Source organism: Thermobia domestica, chromosome 4 (genome assembly GCF_964235325.1).
Source record: "Thermobia domestica chromosome 4, izTheDome1.hap1.1, whole genome shotgun sequence".
In the NCBI taxonomy this organism is placed as follows: Eukaryota; Metazoa; Arthropoda; class Insecta; order Zygentoma; family Lepismatidae; genus Thermobia; species Thermobia domestica.
Genome location: NC_137457.1, coordinates 176,230,662 through 176,257,164, shown reverse-complemented (window position 1 = coordinate 176,257,164; position 26,503 = coordinate 176,230,662). Strand labels below are relative to the sequence as shown.

Below are 26,503 nucleotides of genomic sequence, written 5' to 3'. Positions count from 1 at the left end.
TAAAATTGTTGTTTGTATTTCCATTCATCGTAGGTTTCTAACACCAAAGAGCTCAAGCAGCAAACGGCGGTCCTACCTTTATTAGCAAGCACACAATTGCGCACATCAGAAGGCACATATTTCAAACTATAACTAACATCATTAGCCTGGGTAACAGTAGAGTAATTATAAAACTGGAACATTAGATCGTATTTATTCTTAGTGTTATAGTTATATTAATTTTCTCTAACCCCCAACGTTTACAAAGACAAGCTCCAGCGACATTACAATAGTCAGAAGCATCTTTGGAAAACCCCAAACACACATCCTTCAGAGTTTAAAGTCCAACTACTACGTAGCTAAAAGTCTATCGTTTTCAGTAACAGGCTTGATGAACATGTTCATAAAGCCAATTGGTGTATGTGAAGTTATTCTTTATCGCTACCGTCTTGGGCACTTTCTTTAACTTGATTAAGATTGTGCTTGTGAACTTTAAGTATCTCCATCATTAGGTCTGACTCACTCAACGTTGAACCAAGTGATTAGTGCATCTGTTTTGTTTTTATCTTGTCTTGTAAGCGCTCTTTCACCCTATTTCATAGATTGATTGAGTTGCGGTCTGTTACTTGCATTATGATTTCCATTTGTGGGTAACGTTTTCGTGCTACGTCGAGTCTTGATTGTAAGTTTTGTTCTTGGACTCTAATGGCGTAGTATTCAAACTCAATGTTGCGTCGGTTTGTCTCTTCGCCTGAATCATCTCAATCCTTGTAGTTCTTCTTGATTAAAACAAACTTGTGTCACTTGGGCTTATTGTATGTGTCGGGTACTATCTTGGGTTCTACGGCTTGGAGTAGGCGTTCGCGTTTAAACAAGTTGTGGCTTAATATGTCTAATGAGTTGGAAAGGGTTGTTAGTTGGTTGCCTTTAATCTGTAGTTGTTTTTGGAAGGCTGACACTAACTAGAGCATGTCGTTGGGTTGTTCTAGTCTGTACTGGCCTGTTCGTCTGATTGATGGTAGTACTTCGGTTGTTATCCATCTCTTAAACTCTTTGGCTTTCGGTAGTTTTGAACGTAGAACCAAAGAGTACAGCCCAGACTCGTTAATGAAGATTGTATGTGGTTGTGGATTAACACGGGGCATTGATTCAATGCCCCTAACTTCTGAAAAATTTTTCTTATCTTCTTCGTCTACATGATCTTGGATGGCGTTTCTGGGTTGTGAATACTCTAAAATTGTGGCAACGTCTTTACCTTTGAACCATACATTGCCTTCTACGTCTAATAGTGTTAATAACTCTTGATTATCAAGTTTAAATATCGACATATTTCAGGGCGTTTCTACATGGCTCTTTCTTTGCTTCATTTTCAGCGTGTACATACTTCCATCTCGAACACTTAAAACATTTTGTCTATAACTGATGATAATGAAGAAAGGTACATAACATATGAAAAATATGTAAAAGCAGGACCAGAAAAAGATGGAATAATTTTAAGATTTGTTGATTCATTTAGATTTATGCCAAAGAGTTTAGCAGAGTTAACTAGTAATTTAAAACCAGAACAATTTCGAGAAACATTAAAGTTTTTCCCAATTGATAAACTTGATCTAGTTAATACTAAATGTGATTATCCATTTGAGTTTGTTGATTCATTTGAAAAATTAGAAGAACCCGTTCCACTATCTCCAGACAAATGTACAAACAGATTAACAGGAGAAAAAATGAGTCCTGAACGTCATAAGCTTCATGTTCGAGTTTGTAGAGAATTCGATCTGAAGTTATTGAGGGACTTAACTGATCATTATAACAAAACAGATGCCCTCCAATTAACAAATATATTTGAAAACTTTAAAGATGCGTGTTTAAAGGAAAATGGATTAGATCCTGCTTGGTATTATACAGCACCGGGTCTATCGTGGGGTGCAATGTTAAAGATGACTAAAATTAACTTAGAAATGTTGACTGATTATGATAATATACTAATGCTAGAAAAGGGTATACGAGGAGGTATCTCACAATGTAGTAAAAGATAAGTAAAAGCTAACAACAAATATATGCAAGATTATAATAAAGATGAGTGTTCAACATACCTAGCATATCTAGACGCAAACAACTTATATGGATGGGCTATGAGTCAATACATGCCTTATAAAGACTTTAAGTGGATTAAACCTTGTATAGATATAATGAACATCCCAGTTGACTCAGAAACTGGTTACATATTAGAAGTAGATTTAGAATATCCGAAGTATTTACACAACAAACATTCTGATTTACCATTAGCTCCAGAAAACATGTGTCCACCAGAATCTAAACAATCAAAACTACTAACAACACTTTATAATAAGGAAAGATATGTAATACACTATAGGAACTTATAACTATATATGTCACTTGGAATGAAATTAAAGAAAGTGCATAGAGTATTAGAATTCAAACAATCAGACTGGTTAAAGAAATACATTGATTTAAATACAAATATAAGAACGCAAGCTAAAAACAAGTTTGAAGAAGATTTTAATAAGCTCATGAATAACTCGGTATTTGGAAAGACTATGGAAAATATTAGAAAGAGGCAGCCCATACAATTAGAATGTGATCCTCAAAGAGTAGAAAAATTAATTGCAAAACCTAATTTTGATTACAGAACAATATTTACAGAGAATTTATGTGCTATACATATGAAAAAAGAGCGATTAACATTTAATAAGCCAATATATGTTGGTATGAGTGTATTAGAACTATCAAAACTGTTAATGTATGATTTTCACTAAAACACTATGAAGCCGAAATATGGAAACAATATAGATTTATGTTATATGGATACTGATAGCTTTATATATGAGATTGAAACTGATGACTTTTTTAAAGATATAGTAGAAATAGTTGACCAGTTTGATACGAGTGAATACGGGGAAAATAACATATATGGACTGCCACTAATAAACAAAAAAAGTAATAGGTAAGATGAAAGATGAGAATAAGGGTAAAATAATGACGGAGTTTATTGGATTGAGATCAAAGATGTATGTTTATAGAGTAGAAAATAATTAAGAGAAAAAAGCTAAAGGAGTAACTAAAGCTGTAATATCAAAGGAGTTGCAGTTTAATGATTATAAAGAAAGCTTATTTAAAAATGTTAAAACGTATAAAGACATAAACCTCATTAGAAGTTATAAGCATGATATATATAGTATAACCGTTCATAAGCTAGCATTAGATTCCTCGGACGATAAAAGATGCAAATTACGGGATGGGGTAAATACATTAACTTGGGGTAATTATGGGATAAAAGAGGAGTAGTTGTAGTTTTACTTATAAGATTTAGATGTAAGTTAGTTATAAGTTTTTAAATATAAGCTTTTATGATTTTCGATGTCATAAAAGCCTATGCGATCTCACTTTGGGTTATCCTTCTTTGTTAAAGTACAATAGCCAGTGGCGGCTTCATAAATTTTTTAACAGTTAGGGGGTTGAGGGGGAAAAGTTTTCTAGAACATACATTCATACCCTACTGACGCATTACTTTGCAGTACTTTGTCATAACTTGTCCATAGAACTTCTGCTGAGAGATTTTTTGCTGCTCTCGAAGACAACCGAAAAGGGCGACACCCTTGTCTCTCACTTGTGATTGTTATTTCTACGTAATCGCACTGGTCCACATTACGTAGCAAATAATGTATTAGACCCCTAAGACTTGTTTCAATTGCAGTAAAAGGATTTTCATCTGCACGCACGGGTTCTAATCCAATGCTTAGTATTGTACCCTCCATATTGTATATTCTGTTTTGTCTTCTACGTTCTTCTATTATATGCAATCTATTGTTCCCATGATTACGCCTGTTACTTCCAAATTCCAGTTTGCATTTGTGTTTCGTTCAGCTTGAAATTCAGATAGAAATTCATCCATCCTTTTTTTATTTCGTCTAAAACATATTCTTTTTCTTCATGTTTACTGTTAGCAGCAGCTAAAATCTCAAAAAAGATAGGACATATTTCTTTTTCTTCCTCTTCTTTTCCAGGATTGGGAAATAATCTGTTAAGGAAGTTTTGAAGATCATTTTCGCAAAGTATTCTTCTTCCGCCTTCTTGTTTTGTTTATTGTAAGACTCTACTATTACATGCAAAAACGTGAGATTTCAAATCTCTTCTTCATACAGATGCATGTTTCTTTTTCCTCTTCCTGTTTTATCATTCTATTACACAGATTTTCTAAAATTTCTAATAGTACTTTATATTTATCTTCTTCTTCATCATCTTTTCATGTTTCTTCTTCTGCAATTTCAATTTCATTAACTGCAACTCTTCCTTTCTCTTCTTCTTCTTATTTGGCACTGGTGATCATGTCTTCTTCTGCTGCTGCTTGTTCCTTTCATTACCTACATCTCTTTCTTCTCCTTTTTCTTCTTGAGCAGTGGCATCTGTTGTAATCTTACTTATACCTTATGTGTTTCATTTCTTCTCCCTTTCATCATCTTCTTCTTCTTACTTCTGGACTTAATCCTTTCTCTTATGGTGATAATCTTCTTATATATCGATTACGTCATCTATTTCACCTTAGAAAAACTTCCGTCTCTTTATTTAGTACGTCCTCTTATTCTTCTTCTTCTATGTCTTTAATAAAGTTCCGTAATCTCTTCTTGTTTTCCACCTTATTCCCCCTATATATATAATAAGTAGTTGAAAAAGGATATTTTCGCGTATGTATGTATGTATAACTATTATTACACGATATATAAGTATTATGTAAAACAGAATGTGTATATATATATATATATATATATATATATATATATATATATATATATATATATATATATATATATATATATATATATATACAAAAAGATATAAGTACTTTAAAAGAATATATGGGTATCTAAAGAAGATACATAAATAAGTATTCAAAAATTAATAACAATATCAATTAGGATAAGAATAGCGATTACAAACGCATCTTTGTTTATTTGTATTTAACCTAAAATAAAATCGAAATGCATCTCGTTACTTACAACCATATTACAAATAAATACAAACAATATATATATATATAAATTTGTTGTAAGGAAAGACAAATTTCGAGGAAACAAAAACATACCTTTAAACTGTTTAATGTGTGCTAAAAACGATTTGTTAACATTTTTTTGTACTCCAGAAGAGTGAAGCAAATGTAGGTTCATAATTTGCTTCAAGTGTGGTGTCTAATATACAATAATTTTGTACGTTGGTTTTATACTTATTCTGTCAGAGTTTCAGTGACCATGAAATATATATATATATATATAATACTATTATCGCACGTTTTACACCGTAAGGAGGATATTTGTTGGACTTTAAGCTGAAAAATTTCATCTCTTTCTCTCTCTCTCTCTGTTACGAGGTATGATGTTGACACTTAACTCAGTATGATGTTCTTATTCCGTAACTCAATTTGGAGTGTGGTTCAGACTTCCAACCCCCTTTAGATGACGTGTTAATGAGTTCGTAGTCTCATTACTGAACACAACGGCCATGAAAACTTTGGACTTAACAATAATATCAAGTATTTTCAATTACTTTGTTTCCCTGTCTCTATATCACTCCTGGCGACCCGTATCTGAACACTTTAGATGATGTGTTAATGAGTTCGGAGTATCATCACTGAAAACAAGGTCCCCGAAAACTATGGATTTGACACTAATATCGATCATTTTGAATTACTTTTCGTGTCTCAATATCACTCCTGGTAACGCATACTTTAACCCCTTAGATGATGCGTTAATGAGTTCGTAGTATCATCAGTGAACATAACGGCCACGAAAACTGTGGAATGGACACTAATATTGAGCATTTTGCATTATTTTACGTATCTCGATGTCCCCTTGGGGGCACTCAACTCCAATCCACTAAGATGCTTTGTGAAAGGGTTTCATTACTAAACACAACTACCCAACCACACAACTATGTATTTGACACTAATATGGAATATTTTAAATTACTTTTATATGATTTGATAACCCTCTATAAGTGCGGTGTTCCTTACCTCATGAAGGTTGAAATAACTTGAAAGTATCGTAAACTCGAGTTTACCACCCCAAAACTCTTCATCTTGTTCTGAGCCATTACCAAATTTTTATAACTTTTCGGCTTCTTTGTCTGACCACCTAAATCACAGACGTACACTTTTATTTAAAGCTATCATATAATATCAAGTTTTAAAACATACACATAATTTCGCTTCGTTTTGGTCTGTGACTATGACCAAATTTTTGTCACTTTTCAACTCAGTTGTCTGATACCCTAGTCCACATATAGACACAAAGATCTACAGAGAGGTATACACTTTTATATTTAATACACACGTATTGGGTCGGATGTTCATTCTTAAAACTTTCATGGGTTACCAAACCAATCATTGTATATTTGTTGTGATTTGACCTATGCCTCGTTCCAGGTACCCCGGTGGTTCAGTGTTAGAATGTTCACCACTGGTGCATAGGGTCCAGGGTTCAAAATCCTGCTCCCACCAAGTTAACTTTTTGGTGGACAAACACCGTGTACCTGGATTTCCTCTGGCATCTCCCGTTTCCTCTCAGTTCCTTCATTCCAAAATTCCATTCATTTCTCATCAACACAGTGGGACTTAAAACGAAAAGATTGGATTTCATTTTTTCTCTTGTTGCACATCTTATTCTATTATAATTCCGTTAGTAGCACGATGGCCTCAGTACTGGTGGGCTTCTTGATTCTTTCCCAGATCGCGTCGTCAATGTGTTCTGGTTCCCGAGCACATACTACAGACAGACACACAGACAGGTAGACAAGATATTATAAAAATTAAACACATAATATACCTATTCTATTATAATATTATTTTAACATTAAACTACATGTGATACGTCTCCATCGTTCAACGTTCACTATCTGCTTTATACAAGACTCCAGACATTTCTCACGACAGCTATGACCGAGTTGAAATACGTGTCATCAAAACACACTGACATCTTGTCTTAACTTTTACTCTTGAAACTAAACATTTTTGACACGGAATTCAATGTACAACGAGAAGAAGAAACATTCACAAATCATTCAGATTTGATTATATGTATGTGTATGTGTTTTTTTTTAACGTAGAGTTCTTTTTATCAAATACGAAGAGGCTATGAGTAAATATACTTTATTCTTCGTTCTCTCGAGTGACTTTGTAGTTAAATGAAGACATAACATACTCTTTTATTCCTTCAATAATAACCATGGACCGTAACATTTTTAGTAATATATTTTTATTACCTGTTTTAATGACAACGTCCGGTGATCACAACTATTCACAACTATCGAATCCGGCGGAACCAGATTCAGCAAATACACTCACACTAATACATGCGAAAGACGATGTACTGGAAACAGCTTCAGTCTGTTAAATTTCATTTACAGTTATTCTTTTTCCGTTTTACACACACACGGAAGTTTTTTATAGCATTGTGTTGCTATTTTGAACAACCCTCCCTTGTACCTCATGCGAAGCTAAAAACGGAAGCTTCACATTTCATTCGGTTGCTAGTTTGGTCCCCTTCCGCCCCCAGTCTCACAAGCGATCTACCTTGGTCCTATTATCAATAAAATGCCTGTAGAATATGAACTGAAGCAGTGATATCAAATGGTCGAAGCTTCCCACCAGACACACATTCACAAACACACAATTGCCTTCGACAAAACATGTCATAACAAGTTCAAACAAGTCTTCAAAAATCTGGTCGCCTTAATCACATTTAATTTCATGTAGTCCTTTATGCTATGGGAATGTGTTTCAGAGCAATATCTCATCACTTGCAACAAATCCATAGAATCCAACACGATTAAAAACAATCACGAAGTACCATATTCATCTTTTCAACCCAGCGCCCAGGGAACGTTTGCAGGGCGAAAAGGTTCCCACAAGGATCCTAACACTTAGCAACAGCATGTTTCATGATTTTGATTACTATTCACCGTTTTCTATGGGAATCTGTTTCGAAACTAACAACTCAGGGCCTACCTTATGAGTGAATCTGCATATAATATTTCTCACTCTATGTTTACAAAAGATCATGAAATACAATATTTAGCTTAGCAACTAATAATAATTTAATACAATTTGGTGGGAAGCTTCGATCATTGAATATCACTCATTCAGTTCATAACCTACAGGCATTTTAATGGTAATGCGACCAATGCAAATCGGACGTGAGGCTGGGGCGGTAGGGGTACAAAATAGCTACCCAATGCTATGAGAAGCTTCCGTATTTAGCTTCGCACGAGGAACAAGGATGGGTTGTCCAAAATAGCTACCCAATGCTATAAGAAACTTCGGTTCTTAGCTTCGGAAGAGGGGCGTGAACGTGGGTTCAAATAACTAGCCTATACAAGGTGAGAAGACGAAGAAGGCACGTTCCATCTTGTTTGTACAGCTGGTAGGCGTCTTAGAGCATGACCATATAGTGACATATTAGTTTAGGCCATTTTTGGACCGGTTTAGTTCCCCAGGGAACTTTCCCAGGCCAGGCTTGAAGGTCAAAATTCAAATCTTTCCCAAGTAAATTTTAACTACTAGGGGCACCGTGCCTTCAAGAAACACCTCTGGAACTACCGAAATATAAACAAAAGCTTTCCACTAAATTTCATGAAGAAAGTATTCTACTTTACTGTACGTTTTAAGGAATATAACTGTAATAATAATAACTGAATATTATTGAACAGTAAAACATATGATAACCTAACATGTAGAATATGCAGATGTAATTTAGAAATCTTTGCTACAAAAATGTATACACAAACCATAATTCAGTGAGCTCTGAAATACAAAGTAACAAAATAAAGTCAAATGCATGTCGAGTTGATGGTATTGACTTTTGTTTCACTTGACTTAAAGTTTTTGTTACTTTCTGAGTGAAATTTCGAAAGCGAGCATCACTCAAACTTTCTCCATTTTTTAATATATCATGGTTTTTGCTGTCATACCAGTTGTGATTGCTTCTTCTTGTTTTAAACTAGTGGGATTCAAAAATACAGAAGCAAGTTCCCTGCAGGCTTCTTTATTTTTAACAATTTAATCTCTTCACTTTTAACAACTAATCACAGTGTTGGAGTTGTGACACAGTCATGCATTGCATAGGCAAATAGTATGTGCATTCAATGTTTTGGTGTATTTGTTTTCTTAAGGAGCAGACTACTAAATATTTTTCAAAAGCTAACAATTTTTCTTTTACCCATTTTTCGTAAGTTGAAAGAGATTATGAAATGAAACTTACCACAATAATAGATAATAGATAATATTATTCTACACCCCGAATAACGAATCCAAAGAATTTTTAGGGTTGCTATCGATAGAAATCACAGTGTGACCAGAAATTGAATTTCTCAAAAATCTAGGTTAAGGCAGCTGGTAGAAAAATGAATTCAACGGTAATGATGATTTACAATAGTGTTTGGGTTCCTTGTTAGCTACTTTTCAAATCACATTCGTAGTTATTTTGTAATAACTTTCGTAAGCTATTACAAAATAAATAAGTTATTAAAAAATAAACACAACTGTTATTTAACATCTAGTTAACAAGGAACCAGAAAAACATGATAAGTTATCAACTAGCGTTGAGATCACTTTTCTAGTCGCTGCCTCAACCTAGATTTTTGGGTCATTCAAATTCTTGTACACTGTGATTTCTATGGATGGCAACACTGAAAATTCTTCGAATTCGTATTTTTGGGTGTAGAATAACATTATCTATTAATGTGGTAAGTTACATTCCATTATCTCTTTACACTTACGAAAACTGGGCGAAAGGATAATTGATAGCTTTTGAAAAATATTTAATAGTCTGCCCCATTAACATAACAAATTTGTAAGATATGTTGACAATGTAATGAATAAGCAGAGGAAACAAGTCAGTATCATCACCACTTACACCTGTTGGCATCTTTTCTGCTAATGCAATGACTGTTTTCACAATTGTCTCATCAGCATCAACTTGTGGCTGAAAGACATCACACCTGATACATGTTAATCTTTCTGCAAGGTATTGAGGAAATTTTTGATAGTTTCGAATATTAGCTAGGAACACCTATTTACCAGCATAACTTATGTTAATGGTGAGAATGCTACAAGAGGTCCAACTGAAGCTCTTATACGACGTTCATGGGTTTGGGAGTTTGTGTTCAGCTAATTACGATTAAAGACATCAGAAACAACAGATGCATTCTTGTGTTTCTTCTCACGCATAAGACCTTCTTTGTCAAAAGTGATGCTGGGAAAGTGCACAATTCACATGAGAACACTTTTCGCAAGACGTAATTGTTAGACTTCATATATAGCAACAGGCGTTGAAACAAAAGTTAGTGGTCAATGTGAACAGCAAAATGTCTTTCCTGTAAAGTACGCTTAACATTTAAGGTGCAAATCTCCTTGCGTTTCTTAAGTGAAAATGCAGAAACTCTTTCTCATTGAAATTATTATTTCTTATCTCTTCTAATTCTTCAGAATTGACACAACTGCCCGCAGCTACAACACTAAAATCATTTCTCAAATTCCTTTTATTTTGTCAAATACAGTGAAAGGTATCCAGAAATGAACAACTGCTGAAAATCTGCTTGATCATTCGCTTGTCTGTTTGCACTTTCTGTCATACGCAACCGACTTATATTATGATTCGTGTTTGTGAACTCTTTCATAGATTTATTCAATTGAGTGAAGAAAGGACGTGAGAAAATACAGAGAACTTTATGTTGTTCTGTCATGCCTCGACCACGAGTCAAGCGTCCTTGTCCCTTCACACTTTTCATCAGCATCTACTAAATTTTTTTATGTCAGCTGACAGTTCACCCCAGAATCGATCACTTCTTCGAACAAAGTGATACCATTAACAAAACTTCTCTTACAGATCAGGAGATGAATGTTCTAACTCCAACACATTCTGTAGATACAATATACAACTTGTATTATATGTTCTATTGCCATTTTGTACAAACAATGGATGCTGCAAAGAGTTATTTTTAATAACTGATAAATGCATCAACCAATTTAGAGTACGTTCAGCCTTTATGAATTTTTGAATATCATTTACCATTTTCATATGCAGATGCCATAAGGAGGTTGCTCCGTATTCCTTCAAATATGATTCAAAAATGAAATCTTTTCTTTTAAGATCGTCACTACGTCGGTTAAATCTAAAAACTCCTTTATTTAAAAAAATATCTGCAGACATTGGTTTCGTAACAGTGATGGCTATATCGTTTTCGTAGTCAATGGTTTCTCTGATAAGTATTGTGAATAGATTGGAAAATTACAAGATATCAACCTATCGCTCATACCAATGTTCATCTAGAATGTATATGATTCAGAACACTGCTATCTGGATAACTTCCAAAATCTTTATGAGTGAAGACCCTCTCATGATGCGCCAGATGGATGCCAGAAAGTAATGAAAAGATGAAGTTCACCCAGACGTGTAACAATTTTCTTCAATGGACTGTCCTTTTCATTTTCTATAATTGCAAGCATTTTATGGAGCTAGTTTTATTATGGGACTGCTAGAATATTAGTGTTGGAATGGCAGTATTCTTCAGCGCGTAATCATACACGGACATCAAGGTAGAGTGTGTGCAATACTCATTTGATGAGTCCAATTCTGTTATTCGGAGGAAAGTATTAGATGGTTCCCAGAATGATCCTTTCCTTTCAGAAAGATTTGGCGGTACCATGTCATATGGAATCAGGACGCTCTAAGACATGAAACATAGTAGACATCGGTCTGTAATGCTATACTTTCTTTTATTCGGCTGTAGTAAAGATTTGCAATCCACTTTGCAGGGTGCTGGGTAATTTTTGATATTAATTTGAGCTATTTCCTCAATATATTTGATTGATATATCGTAACGTGGCACTTTGATTCCAATCCAAACTCCTGGAGCAATCATTGCAATCATGAGTATTCCGTGAAAGTTCCCATATCTATCCATGATTTGGATGCTTTTTTCCGTACTATCTGCTGCATACTCAATCAAACATTCTTGGCTCTAATTATAGTGGACAGATCTATTTGTCTCTGTTGCACACAGTTGATAACAGTGTACTCCTGAATAAGAACAGTGAAATTAAATTTCATGGAGGTCAACTACAAATCTTGAACCACTATCGTGATGCGTTGTAGCTCCTAATAGCAATTGGAAAGTCACAACCGGTTCACGTGGTGTAACAGAATGCATCACCTTATCATTAGCTGCAATTAATAAGAGATGAAATGAGTGACAGGACAGGGCAAAATTTTCAAATGGGCTTTTTAACATCTTCACATATATCGGCTCCCTGCACAGTCCCACGGGATACCCAGTCCTTAGAAAATCAATGCATCATTTATCTTATATTTGGAATCATTACGAGGTACAATTTCTCACTTCAATCACATGTGATATTCAAAAATATACATAGTTGAACAAAACTGTTAAATTCTATTATAGAGGATATTTCCTAATAAGACGGCCTTATGACAACAGTAGCATTGCTAAACTTTATTTAATCGTTTCATCACATTTTGTCAGTAATAAAAAAATACTAGATTTTCTATTGCTATTTGTTAGCTGTTCAATCTTATATTTACTTAATTTTATCCAACTTAATTACCGCCTATGACGTCATCACAGTCTATTCGCTACTTTCATCAATGTTGTCATAACTAACTGACTAACTCTATGGTTCATTCCCGTTGCGCCTACTTCCCGTTCTGCCTACAGACCCTCCAGCACTTTAAAGAAAATATTTTTAATTATTTTATCTCTAGGCAGAACGGTAATTCCCGTTGTCCCTACTTCCCGTTGTGCCTACTCTTTCGAGACGGGGAATTATGTGCAGGGAGGAATTTTTGTAGGGAATATTTCTTTAGTATTTCTAAAAGCTTCTATAAAACAACCACCACCTCTACAAGTTTCATCATACATGGAAAATTGGTTGAGTCAGTTGCAAGAATGTTAGACATTGTATGTGAAACAAACATTAAAAAAAAAAAGATCTAATATCAAGCAATTTCAGAACAAAATTTTATTTGGGTTTCCAGTAGTTTACCTCCAGCATGCTAAGACTTGCAGTACTAAAAAATGCCACAGTTCACATCCCCAAGACATGTCTGGCCAACTATTAAACAAACAACGCAAGAGGATGCATAAGGCGGCCTTTAAAAAGAGTGTTTGTCTCCATCATATCTCTTTCCTCGAATTGATTGATTCAGTTGCCAGTAACCCGTTTGACATTGTATCTGAAACGAACACGAAACAGACTTACTTCGGGCTAATATCAATTCATTTCACAACCAAATTTTAATCGGTTTTCCAGTAGTTTATCTCCAGCATACTAAGGCTTGCAGTACTAAAAAGTGCCACAATTCACATCCTCAAGACATGTCATACAATACATACATTAAACAAACAATGTAAGAGGATGCATAAGGCGGCCCTTTTGAAAAAAAAGAGCCTTTGTCTTTTACATCACTGCTCCTTCTTTGGCATTACCTTAACAGGTAATTTGTCTTCTAACACGATTCTATACTACATGCAATGTTACATATACTTATATTGTCAATGTAAATACTACATATCGTCAATGTTAATACCATATATCGTTAATATAGCCAATATATTTAAAACATCTCACCATCACTGTTCTAAATGCAAACAGTATGCAACTGCATCTGTGTAAGCCACCAAGTCTATTACATGTGATTCCAGACGTGCCTTCAATGATTTTATTTTTTGTTCAATTCGCTTATATTTCAGCTTTGGTTCCTTCGGCTTTTTTCCTACCTCCAACATCAGCATACAAGCTTCATTCTCACTCTGTTCTTGCTGCAACAGCTGTACAAATGTAAAAATATTTGGATGTTCTCTTGTCAGTTTTCTGTTTAATTTAGAGTGCCAGCCCTCTACAACATTATTTGTTCTTCCCTCAACATTATCATATTGGTTCCATATATCTCTGGAAAAGAGAGAAACATTAATTACATAAAACAAATCAAAGCTTGACAATAGACATTCAACAACGATTGGAAGTTGCATGTTAACGTGTGTCGTAGATAACGTTAAGGATAACGTCTGTTGTTTGTTGTTAGTAACACGGTAAATTTATAAGTATTCAGTTTTGTAATCATTACACTAGTATAGAGTTAATTTCAGATCTCTGGTATGAGCAGATTAAAATTTCGTATTGGCATGCAGATCTCAGAAATGATTTTTTATGGAATGAGAATAATAATTACGCTTACCACACTCCATTAAAGACACTATGCACCATTTCATATCCAGACACTTCTGAGCTCACAATTGTAGAACACATAGGCAATACAACAATGACAAACGAAACTAATGGAAAAACATAAAGGACTAAAATGACCGAATGAGTAGGCCTATATATGAAAAACTAATCACTGCTAACGTAGATTTCGTTTCCCAAACGAAAACCACATATATTTGAAAAAAAAATCAAACGAAAAACAGATAGTGAAATAGCGTAGAAAATAAGGTAACTACTATATCGTACTTACTTTGTGAAAATGGCGTCTGCATCGTCCAGCCATGTTTCGACTAAATAGTCATGAAACTTCTCTGCGTTTTGTACTTCCGGGGCATTTTCCTGGAGATGCAGGAACATGTCACCCACTTGCTACACTGGCACAAGTGGTAGTGCAGCAGCACGTCTTATCCACTACCTGACCTCTTTGTCTTCTTCATAAAAAGTGGACAACCCCAATGACTGAACTTTCCTCCATAAACATTGGGTGTAATGGAAGAAACACCCACGAATGGCTGCATCCGGAAAAACACCAGTAACGGCATTGATTACCGCTCTTTCAAAGTCTATAATCACTGTAGTAGGATTAAAGGAAAGACCATTTGCAGAAGCCGCATCTTTAATGAGAAGCAGCATCCTACGATAGTCTTCCTCTTTCTTAGAAGGCAATAAACAAAATAGAAACGGAAAAGTCTGCCCCAAATATGTCCCATGTATGGTGTACAGCTGCTGATATATACGGGGAGCTGCTTTAAAAGTACCATCCATCCAAACTGTCTTTGTGGTTGAAAGCTTCCGTAAATTTCCGGTTGTCCCAAAGACCTGCAGACCCAACGAAACCCAACGAAACACATAAGACTGTTATAGTAATCAGATGCGTAGCTAGAGGGGAACGAGAGGGGCTGTTGCCCTGAGCGCTAATAGTAGGGGTCGCCGAACAAGCAAGAAGAAAGAAAAATATGGGAAGTCAGTAAACGACGCGTCGCCCTGAAAACGTATTGGAGTCCGATTAAATCAATATTGTTAGTTTGCAAAGAAATAGATATGATAAAAATTTTCTTGCTTGCTCCGCTCGCAACATAAACGTTTCAATAAGAATCACAACAAGCTTTTACTTATTACGTTAAAAAGTTATTATATATGATTTGTTAGTGTCAGTGTGATAAGCAAGGTGCCTAGTAATGACTTATAGTCTACACAGGAGTGTTTTCAAAATCAGAAACGGTCAAAGTATGAAATACGTGTTCGGCGTTTTGTTGGTGATGAGTTTGCTTAGATAATCACGCTTCTCTACCCAATCGGATTACTCACGACGGTGAGAATGAAAACTCTGAGAAATTCGCAAAGAAGGCTCCTTCTGAATTTCCATTACATTTCACAGAATATTTTTACCGTAAAATAATCGAAATTAAAATGCTATTTGTGTGGTCACATACAGAATAAAATCACAGATATTTACGATTATTAGGAAGGCTGGAACCACGTGTAATAGGCTTGATGGCTTACATAGATGTGGTTGCATACTGTTTACATTTTGAACAACGATTATGAGATCTTTATTTAAATTACATTGGGTATATTGACGATATGTGGTATTTAGTATTTACATTGACAGTATAAATGAAATGAAATGAAATTTTCAAGTTTTACGTCCTACGGTAATGCTGGCTAGGCTAAAGGAGACGGTGATGATGAGAAATGAATGAAATAGTGGAAAGTAGGAGAAAACGGTAGAACACCGAGAAAACCAACGCACACGGTGTTTGTCCACCACAAAGCTCACCTGGCTCGAGCTGGGATCGAACCATGGACCCCATGCACCAGAGGTGAACGCTCTACCCCTGAGCCATTGCGGTCCCATTTTTTTCTTTTTTTACAATATAAGTACGACATATTGCGTGTAATACAGAATCATGTATAGAGGACAAAGCACCTGATCATATATAGAGGTGATGCCGGAAAAAGATCTGTGATGTAGAAGACAAAGACTTTTTTTTAGAAAAAGAAAAGAGACCGAATTATGCATCTTTTTGCATTGTTTGTTTAATATATGGCCAAATATATTTTGAGGATGTGAACTGTAGCACCTATTACGTACTGCGAGCCTTAGAATGTTGGAGATGAACTACTGGAAAACTGAATAAAATTTTGTTGTGAAATGACTTGATATTAGACCGAAATAAGTTTATTTTCTTGTAACTGAATCAATTAATTTTCCATTTCTCTGTAAGTATTAAAAAACACATCTCTACTAAAGTAGACGTGAATAACGCTGCTAATAACAAAACTGTACCTAGTCATTTTTTCTGAGAAGAGCAAGTAAGATAACATTTAAAATATATGATGAAATTTAAAGGAATAGTTATTCTTCTTACAGAATATATTAGAATTACTAAAGAAAAAATCCCTAGAAAAGATCCCTCCCTGCACAGAATTCCCCGTCTCGAAAGAGTAGGCAGAACGGGAAGTAGGCACAACGGGAATTACCGTTCTGCCTACAGATAAGATCATTAAAAATATTTTCTACAAAGTGCTGGAGGGCCTGTAGGCATAACGGGAAGTAGGCACAACGGGAAGACACCAACTCTATGGCCTATGGAACCCAGAGGCTCAATATATATATATATATATATATATATATATATATATATATATGTGTGTGTGTGTGTTGTGTGTGTGTGTGTGTGTATGTGTGTGTGTATGTGTATGTATGTATGTTAATAATAGGATTTAAAGAAAATATATCTATAGTATACATTTGATCCACTAAACACTATATGTATTAAAATATTGGATATAAAAGGGGAAAGGGAGTTCAAAAAATCAGTACAATTTAAAACGTTTGCAAAAACGGATCATATTTAAAATTCCCACAATAATGCTTCATTCTTATCTTTTAAAATAGTAATTATGAACCCCAGTCGTCTTAACTCATAGTCACGATACAAAGTGAATATACAAACATATCTAGTTGAAATTAAGAAAGAAGTTCCAGAATTCTGTCTTCAAGTCAAGACCTGTTGATTTCTAGTTTAATATTACATGGCATATTTTCATCTAAATATATGTTTTTCTTATGAACGAATACAATATTATTAGTTTTTTAATCTGTGCTAGCTTGAAAGATTTATCTTGTTTATAATAATCTATAAAGAAGATAAAAACAATAGGACATTTTAATGGTATTTAAATTATTCTCTATCTCCGCTTTCACGAGCAGATGCTTTTGGAATGATGAAACACATACAGTATTCAGTTATTATCTTTATAAGAGGCAATGTGTTGAATTCTGCACTACTTAAAAAATACATTTATTTGATGTGTCTTTAGTATCAGGTGGATATTTTTAACATTTTGGAAGCTGTTCTGCTTTACTCACTTATAAGTATAAGGTTTGGAAAGGTTTAAACATACGAAACCATCTTTAGTAACTATTTACCTTTTCGTTTCATTGAAATTTGCGATATAAGATTTATTTATAGTATGTAGTATATAACATAGTTGTTAACCTCTAAATACATGGCGTGGGGCCTTGAGCACGGAGATGTTTGAAAATGTGCCCTAATGTTTCATATTATGCAATAACGAGCTTAATGGCTCCGATATCCTTCAAAATGTCTTGGCTTTTTACCGTCACCATATGTAAATTTTTTCTTGACATATATTCAAATTGTACCCAATTATTTCATTTCGTGGATGTCTCAGGGTTGTTGAGATTCTTTTCTTAATTGGTGCCGAGTAAAGCTTAATAAATGCATAATTTTCCCTCTTTGCAGAATTCTGGTTATATACTGCTAGTGGCAATTTGGAAATTCAGACTTAAACATCAGGGTATAGGTCCAAAAAGCGGCCATTTTATTAGCATGGGAAATTCTTCATCCCTTTTTTAGACCTCCTAAAAATTAAAAATATTCACTTTTGCAATTTTCCTGCTTGTTAGTCTCGGAAAACTGCAATAATGCCAAATTTAATTATTGTAGCCCTACAGGAAGTGCTCAACAATTTACGTCAGTTTATGTAGTTTTATATATAGTTAAGATAAGATTTAATCCACTTTGGAACACCCTGTATACATTATCCCAATTTGGGTAGCGGTGGGCTCTTAATGTGTCAATGTTGGATTCTGCATCAAATGAAACTACAGTCAGCTTTATACCAATTACTTCTACCTAGAATGCTAGTACGTCCACACTATTATTGCAGTTAGATAGGCTGGAAGATGGCAGCAAACCAACTATCTTTAAAATCTGATAACGTTTGTTAGTGTTGTCACTGGAAAGACAAACGGGAACACAGACACACACATGTTGCTTATATATAATGAATTAAGCTCGCTACTCTCGCTTCAAATAATACCTAGAAGTGATACGCATTATATAGTAAAGAAGAGACTATTTGTAATTCAGAGGTTAATTGGCCTATCGTTTACCAATTTTACTGAGTTCACAAAAATATTTAGATTATTATTCATTTAAAAAATCCCTGATTATAGCACATGATCAAAGCAGGGTTAATTTTATAATATATTACCTACTTGTTTCTGAATATATGCATCATATTATTACAAATCAATTTATCCTCACAAAACCAAACCTGGAACTTGTTTTCTCATAAACACGGAGTCAGATAAAGCCACTATTTTATCCTCGACAAATTATAATCATATGTGTAAATAATAACTGGAAAGCTTCAGAAACACATTGAAAGATACCCAAGATACCAAGATACGCAATAAACGAATACATTTTTACGAAAGATTGGATGAAGTATATTTTTGGAAAGTAAAATTCATTTTCGTATTCTTAACTAAAAGTGTTAACATTAATTACAAATTAATTTAAAGCCTCAAATCAAATATGTCTGATTCAAATACTACAATAAATCAAATATATATTCTACGAGAACATTGCGAGTCATCACAACGGACCTTAATCTCTGCAGATGAGTGAATATTGAACTTTAAAGGAGGTTTATTAAATTTTATATCAAAATTAAACCATTTTGAGCAAGTCAATCAATCAATATATATATATATATATATATATATATATATATATATATATATATATATATATATATAAATGTGTGTGTGTGTGTGTGTATGTATGTATATGTATGTATATATACATACATACATACATACATATATATATATATATATATATATATATATATAATTTAAATAAGGAAACTACAAAATTTGAGGAACTTACCTACTGCCGGAATATTTCTGAAGAAATTCATTTTCCTCCTATAAGGATTGTTGGGATATCCTAGAAATGATATGCATTATGATTTATCGAGGAAATAATGTCAACTATTCTTTATATACATAAACATTTAAAGCATGAGAGTTTTAAAATAATTCACTTTTATACTTCATACCTTGCATTCGCATTCAATCGCGAACAATAGAATTATTTCAGCAAAAAAGATGGAGACATATAAAACCTTTCAATAAAATCAAAGTGAGGTTTGCAAGGTAATAGTGGGAAAGATGCGCTATTTTCAGACAAGGAGACGAATAGTAAAACAAAATATGCCAGTTTAAACAAATAGACGAAACTTCAAATGCATAATATGTGTCACTTACACTCTAGTGACACAACAAAAGTAATAATCATACAAAATATTCTGATTAATACAAATAGAAGCAACTTCATATAAGTATTTTGTAGCAGGTATGCCGCAGTGAGATACCGAGACGAATAATCAAATAAAATTACCAATGGAAGAAATTTTAACATAAATAGTAGAATTTTTATATGACTATTTTTTGTCATTAATCAGCATGACAATTCCATCTGACGGAATATATGCCTTGGACGTTTTACACTCATCTACACGCACAGAAACGGATAGAAAGAAAGAAAGAATAGATTCATACATACACAAATACATACATACAGAGAGAAATATGAAGACTATATATTATAAAAACGCAAGTATTAAAGAGGGTGGAAATACATGTAAGTACCTAAAAAGATTCATCGACTCTAAAGGACAAATCAATATCCATGTTTCAAAATCTTGTACCGAAACGCAATCATAATACCTTTAGTTTGTTAAGGTTATAATGATTCCTTAGGAAGTATCCCATTCAAAAAGTATCCCATTGAAACTTACGGATTTCCATCATGCGGTGTGTTTAGCAAAATGAAACGTGGAATTCAAAAAGTACTGACGACGTACATATAGCAAATTCTGAGGTTTGTAGACGCAGATATGAAGAGTCTGTCAAAAATCCATTATTAAAATTTTTAGAGAGAAAGTGATAATTCCTTTTCCGTATAATGGGATTTTGTAATATGATATCTAAAATCCGATTATTTGAATGAAAATATATCAGATATGCCTTTGAACATTTATAAAAAAAGTCCAAAGTCCTGTTCCATTAAGGTGCCTCTTATATTTGAAGTACGCTGTATAATGTTGTTAGAAAGGGTTGGTTTACTTAGTGTATAGTTAATTCTATTATCTAATATGCTTTGTACTATTAAGTCAAAGTGTTGCTCTATGAGCTGGAAGTTTAAAAGTGTTAGTAACTGCAACAGTGTCTGTGCATGGAATTGCATCCGTCTTGACACACTATGCCTTTTGAGGATATTGGGATTCCGTTTCGGACGTGAAAATCAAAGTTGCAACCAGCGACACGAGCACTAGTTTGGAGACTATATAAATTACAAAGGACTATTTCTTATTGAACAGCAATTCTGCAGCTCGCTCCGGAATGTAGCAGATATAATCTTGGATTGGTGAGCAAAAGCACAACATACCTGGGATTGAAGCCCACTCCTGGAAGACGTTTTGTTTGTTTCTTTTTCAATTTTCTTGCTGTTTCGTGTGAACAAAGGACGTTTCAGCACACCTTTGTTTAAAGAACACTATCTGAAACAAAGTGTGAACGGAGAAGAAAGCCCAGCCATGTTCTAGCTTACATTTTTTGACAATTTTTTTTGTCTTTTGCGTGATTTGCTACACTGTTTTGCGACGGTCCCAAACAGTCACAATATCAGCGAAAGGAAGCGTTCTGCACTGACTGATATGAGTTGTTGAAGTCCCCCACGAGAAGGCTAGTTTACCACATATTGGGAGAGACTCGAATTGTCACCATGATATTCTTGTACGAACACTTTGAGATTTTTTTTTGGTTTGTTGTACCAATCCGGTCGAAGCGTGATTAAATTTTGGCGAGTACGCTCAAGATATTGTAAGCAAGCGGCTCCATGTGCTTGATTTTGGTGGAAATATAATTAAATGGTCCAAATTTTAGAATGATCCTAAGTTCTAAGAAATTCTGTACGTTTTTGGTATTTATTGTGTCCACTATCTTTGCTACTATGTAATGTATGACTAATTCTGTTGCTACCAACATATATTTATCTCGTCCTTTCATTGAAAATGGTCGTAATTATTTGTCCTCTTCGGTTGGCTCGTCTTCTTTCCGTATCCATCGTTCCTTCGTGTATCGTCTGCTTATTTATGAATATCAGCACGTATAGTCATGAACATATGATTTTGTAGTGACGTGGGTATCCTTGCAATATATACAAGGATAAGTGTGATTCATCAACAATGTTCATTACGAGCCACACTGTGGCTGCTTCCATTTGACATTGAGAACCCGTGTACCAAATATAACCTTGATGAAACATTATTTGGAACTCCCACTGAACGTTTAGTTTAGCTGAACTTTGAATTTATAATATGTATCCATGAAATGTGTGGTGAGAAGGAAAGTGAGATTTGTAGCATCTTTCTTCTATAAAGGTTGACTGTTCTTCTTCGCGGTTGGATATAAAAGACACTGATGATGCTCAATGTCCGATTCGCAGTCAGGCAAAATTAAGAAATACACATGAAAATTCTCCTTATACACTTTTGACTTCAGTAATAACATCAGTACTAGACCGCTCTTTATATCAGATCGCAAGACTCTGGCAACTCTTGGAATTGTGGCTAGGTTGACATTTCAAAACATTGAAGGAGATATTCTCTCAATAAGTTCCATTCGACGTAACTGAAGGACAAACAGGAAAGAAGCAGGAAAGTGAGCCTTGTCAAAAATGGCTGTTGCTGGCATACTTCAAACTCTTCCATTTCTCTTTCACTGTTATACAAAGACATTATCACACATTGATTCTCATCATTAAAGCAATATTCATACGATTGTTTCGGTAGTAACTGGATAGAATTCTGTTTTGTGTGTCACAAGTGGCTAAGAGCAAAGAAATGTTTCAAGCCGAAGCCTTTTGTTTGGAAAACCTACAACGTGGTTTGCAGAATCATATTAAGGAAATTGTCTCCGACACAACAGCGGCGAATACAGGCCTTTTGCAGCTAACTGGCGTCGAATTTCAGCAGGTGTTGGGTAAGGATCTCCTATGAATGGTCAGAGGGCATTACATATTTGAAAGCATTGTGTTGAACGTCTTTAAGTGCGAAAATGACTCTTCGACTTCGCCCATGGTGATATCACATCCGCTTGAAAATTGCAAAGAATTTCTGATTCCTCCGTATGCCATTTTGGGTGAACGGCCTAAAGGATGAGTTTGCATGAATACCCCTGACATTTTCCACGATGCCACGTGGCAAACGGTATTTTTATGGTAAAGATATTTCTCTTTCGGAAGGAACTCGATCTCTGTGCTAACGAAGTTGAGGCAATTACAAACGTCAGTATCTAGGTCTGTCTTCAGTACTGTTATATTGACATGAGACACCAGATATTTATCACTCTCCGAAAAATGACATGGAATTTACATTCTCATGAGAGACACCTATGGTACCTTTCGGAAGAGTTATAGTCCTCGCGCCGAGTCGTGAAGCTTGGGCTCTAAACCAATCATAGAAATATTTTGCTTGAGCTCCAACACATCGGAAAACTTCGGTACAATTCGTGGAGCTGCTTCCCGAGCGCACACTTGGGGACCGAAGTTTTCCGATGTGTTGAAACTCAAGCAAAATATTTCTATGATTGGTTTAGAGCCCAAGCTTCACGACTCGGCGCAAGGACTATAGTAAAACTTAGCTTTCTTGTAGAACAAGTCTATTACCAGAGCAAAAGGAAAATGGTGGGTGAATTCTGCACGCCAGTAAGAAAGGGATCAAAAAGCAAGAGAGAAAGGACTTAACTCTGACACCCATCCACGACTACAACAAGGTAAAAACGCGAAGGATCTACGATTAGATACTTTCAAATAACCAAGACAAGTATCTTACCTCTCTCGCGTTAGATATATCAACATGCAGGATGATACTACATACTAGGAATTTAACAATGATCTCAACTACGTAGCAATCATCAATGCTGAGCGCGCGTCACTAGTAGAATGATCATACTCTGTCGAAAATTAATCTTTTTTTTCACGGGAATGTTGCTATGTGTCTATACGCGATGGTCATAGTTTCTAAAAAAGCAAATGAACAGAAACTTACACTTACGGAATTATGTGATCTATAATCTGTAATCTATATGAAATAAATTACTTTGGGTATAGATGATGTGGGTGCAAGAGATTGGCCCTTAATTAATGAGGTTAAATTTTCAGGGGATATGTTGCTGTTCTTTCTAAATTAAAAGATATGATTTGCATTAAAAAATATAAGTACAATAAAAATAACCTTGCTTTTCTAACAGCTATATTTCTACATGTTGAAAAAAATATGTTTTACCGAACATCGTGATCTCCGCTTCCCTAGTCGTTTGGCATTTGTGCTGTTGTCTATGATTTCAAGATTACTGCAGAATGCGTCAACCGACTCAAATGACAACATCGTGTTTTATTTATTGGTTAAAGTGTCCATGGTTGTTTCGGAAAATTATCGGACCAGGGCATTGAATGAATCCACGTAAAGAGTGCAATCATGTAAGAAAAGTTAAGAAAATTATAATGAAAAACTAACTTAATGGACATGTTTATATTATTTTGTCTTGAAAAGTCTTGATACGCCTTTTGGGGGTCATGGTTCGGGACGTTACCACCGTTGCTTTGCTAAGGTGAACAGAATTGCACCATTTGTTAAGAGCTAGATTTATGGCTCAAAGTCTTTAATCTTGTAAAAAAATGAAGTTTGCCTTTTTACTACCATATATATAAAATAATATAAGGTAATACACCAGGAACTACTGTACGTCACCATTAATTTATAAGGATTTGCTCAAGTATACTTCAATGGGTATTAATTAATATAATTGTAAAGCCGTATTAGATGGTCTGGGAATTGAATTTCCTGGGATAGATCATCCAGTTCTTCGATTCAATTAAATTGTCACATAGGAGTATAATTTGAACTCATATGAGAGGTATTGTTCGTTCAGACAAGATTGTACATGTATGAAAATGTTTACATAATTAAGGCTACCTCCTCAATCAAATATTTAAAGTTCACTTTTCGAGACGGTTTTGGGACTTTTGGAGAAACACAAAAGTAACGTTTAAACTGGCAAAATGTGAACACGTATCCTTTCTTCGCTGGATTCGTTCTACGGTTTCCAGCACAATTCTCATGTAATATATTCTCCACAAATACATAACTTTTCTACGATTTCATTACTTTCGCAAAAACTGTTACTTATATGACTCTTATAGGCCAAAAATTCCGGTTCTTAACTACCCCTTTTGAAGAAATCTTCAGGAGCAGAAATATCGTCGAAACATATATACTATCGGAGGGAAAGGAGTACAAAGCCCTTAAAGAGGCTTGATCAGCCTTTCTTTAAAAAAATGATTTCCTTACTGGTAACTCAACATGTAAACTTTTAACAGCAAAGAATATAAACAATAAAATATTTGTACGATCAAATTCCGTAACGCCATAAAGTACTATAGCATTCCTTTGCTAAAATATTGAACTCTCTAGGTCAACCTTCACATGAACAATTTTCCGTAAATTCTTAAATCGTAAATTAAAATCGTACAATTATAAATCTTTCGTAAATTAAAAAGGCATCTGAAAACAGTTACGTTCTGCTGACTTCTATTCCTAGAGTCAAGTATTTTAAAGTCACAATTCGGCATCAGAAAATGTATTAGAAACCCATGCATCTGGAGCCAATTTTACAAAAGGGGAGGTGTCGCAGTGGACTACAGTAGCCGTGGTAGCTGGTCGACTGGAGCCCAAAACAGTCATTTTGGAGTTGCAACTGGATCCAAAATAAAGTAGACTAAAGTACATTACATCGAACTTTCTGAGTGACAAAATAGTTGTCGCATGAAAAATGCTCAGATGATGAGCCTTGTTGAAAGCTTTTTTTCACCTCACCTTGCTTGTAACGGTTATTACCTCTTATCGTTCGGTAATAGGACAAATTCCTCCCAGTGGTAGTCGAGAAAAGACGTGTTGGTTTAACGCTCCGGTGCTCAGTGAAGTGTGACATGGGAGTATCAATTGGTGTGCGGAGGGCCAGAATTGGCTTCTTTAGATGCTGGGAAGAAAATACTGTGCAGTAATCCAGGTGTGGGTAGTATCTCAAAATCGAATAAAGCGTACTACGTGTATGGGCTTCTGGTTCTTGCTATGCTATTGATTTCAGGAATGGAGGAGAGCCCAGAACCCCCTAATTCACAAAATATGATATGGCAGAGGTTAAAGTTATGCTCAGTGCTTTGCGTAATTCAAATGATAGTGTTGTGTCAGAAGTGAAGCGATTAAACGGTACTGTGGTTAGACTAGTGGAAAGACTAGAAAACATTGAGGCAAGTTCGAAAGGATGGCAAAGGAAATCGGTGAACTACAAGACTAGAAGAGTTATCTTGAAGGTAAAATAGAAGAGAGAAAATAGAAGCAGAAAACAAAATTTAGTTTTTTATGGAATAAGTGAAAGCGCTAATGAAACATGGGAAGAAAGTGAACGCAAAGTTTCTGAAGTGATATAGAATAGATTGGGAGTGGAAATAAATGAACTTGATCTCGATAAAGTCCATAGATTGGTGAGAAAGACCGAAACAGAAAATCGGCCTATAATATGTAAATATTTAAGCTACAAGAAAAAAGAGAGTGTGCTGCGAAATAGGAGTAAACTGAAAGGCTCGAACATTTATATTGAACAGGACACTCTTACAAAGTAAGACAAGAACGCAGGAAACTACAGTTGTATTTAAATAATGCTAAGAGAACGTGTTCTGATGCATATCTGGAGTTCAAGTACTTAAACATAGACGGGAGGAAATTTACATTATGGGATCTGGAGAATGGAAAACACCAAAGAGACCAGGAACGCTAAGACAATGG

General features: G+C 34.8%; 1 protein-coding gene across 3 annotated transcripts in view; it reads right to left on the bottom strand.

The window, feature by feature from the left end:
* Positions 1 to 26,503, bottom strand: part of LOC145683405 (uncharacterized) — an 868,942-nt gene that overhangs the window by 795,027 nt on the left and 47,412 nt on the right. For all 3 annotated transcript variants that reach the window (XM_081754742.1, XM_081754743.1, XM_081754741.1), the window contains exon 2: positions 19,483 to 19,542. In XM_081754742.1, the coding sequence (XP_081610868.1) occupies positions 19,483 to 19,542 (60 nt within the window). The remainder of the gene's footprint in view (positions 1 to 19,482; positions 19,543 to 26,503) is intronic.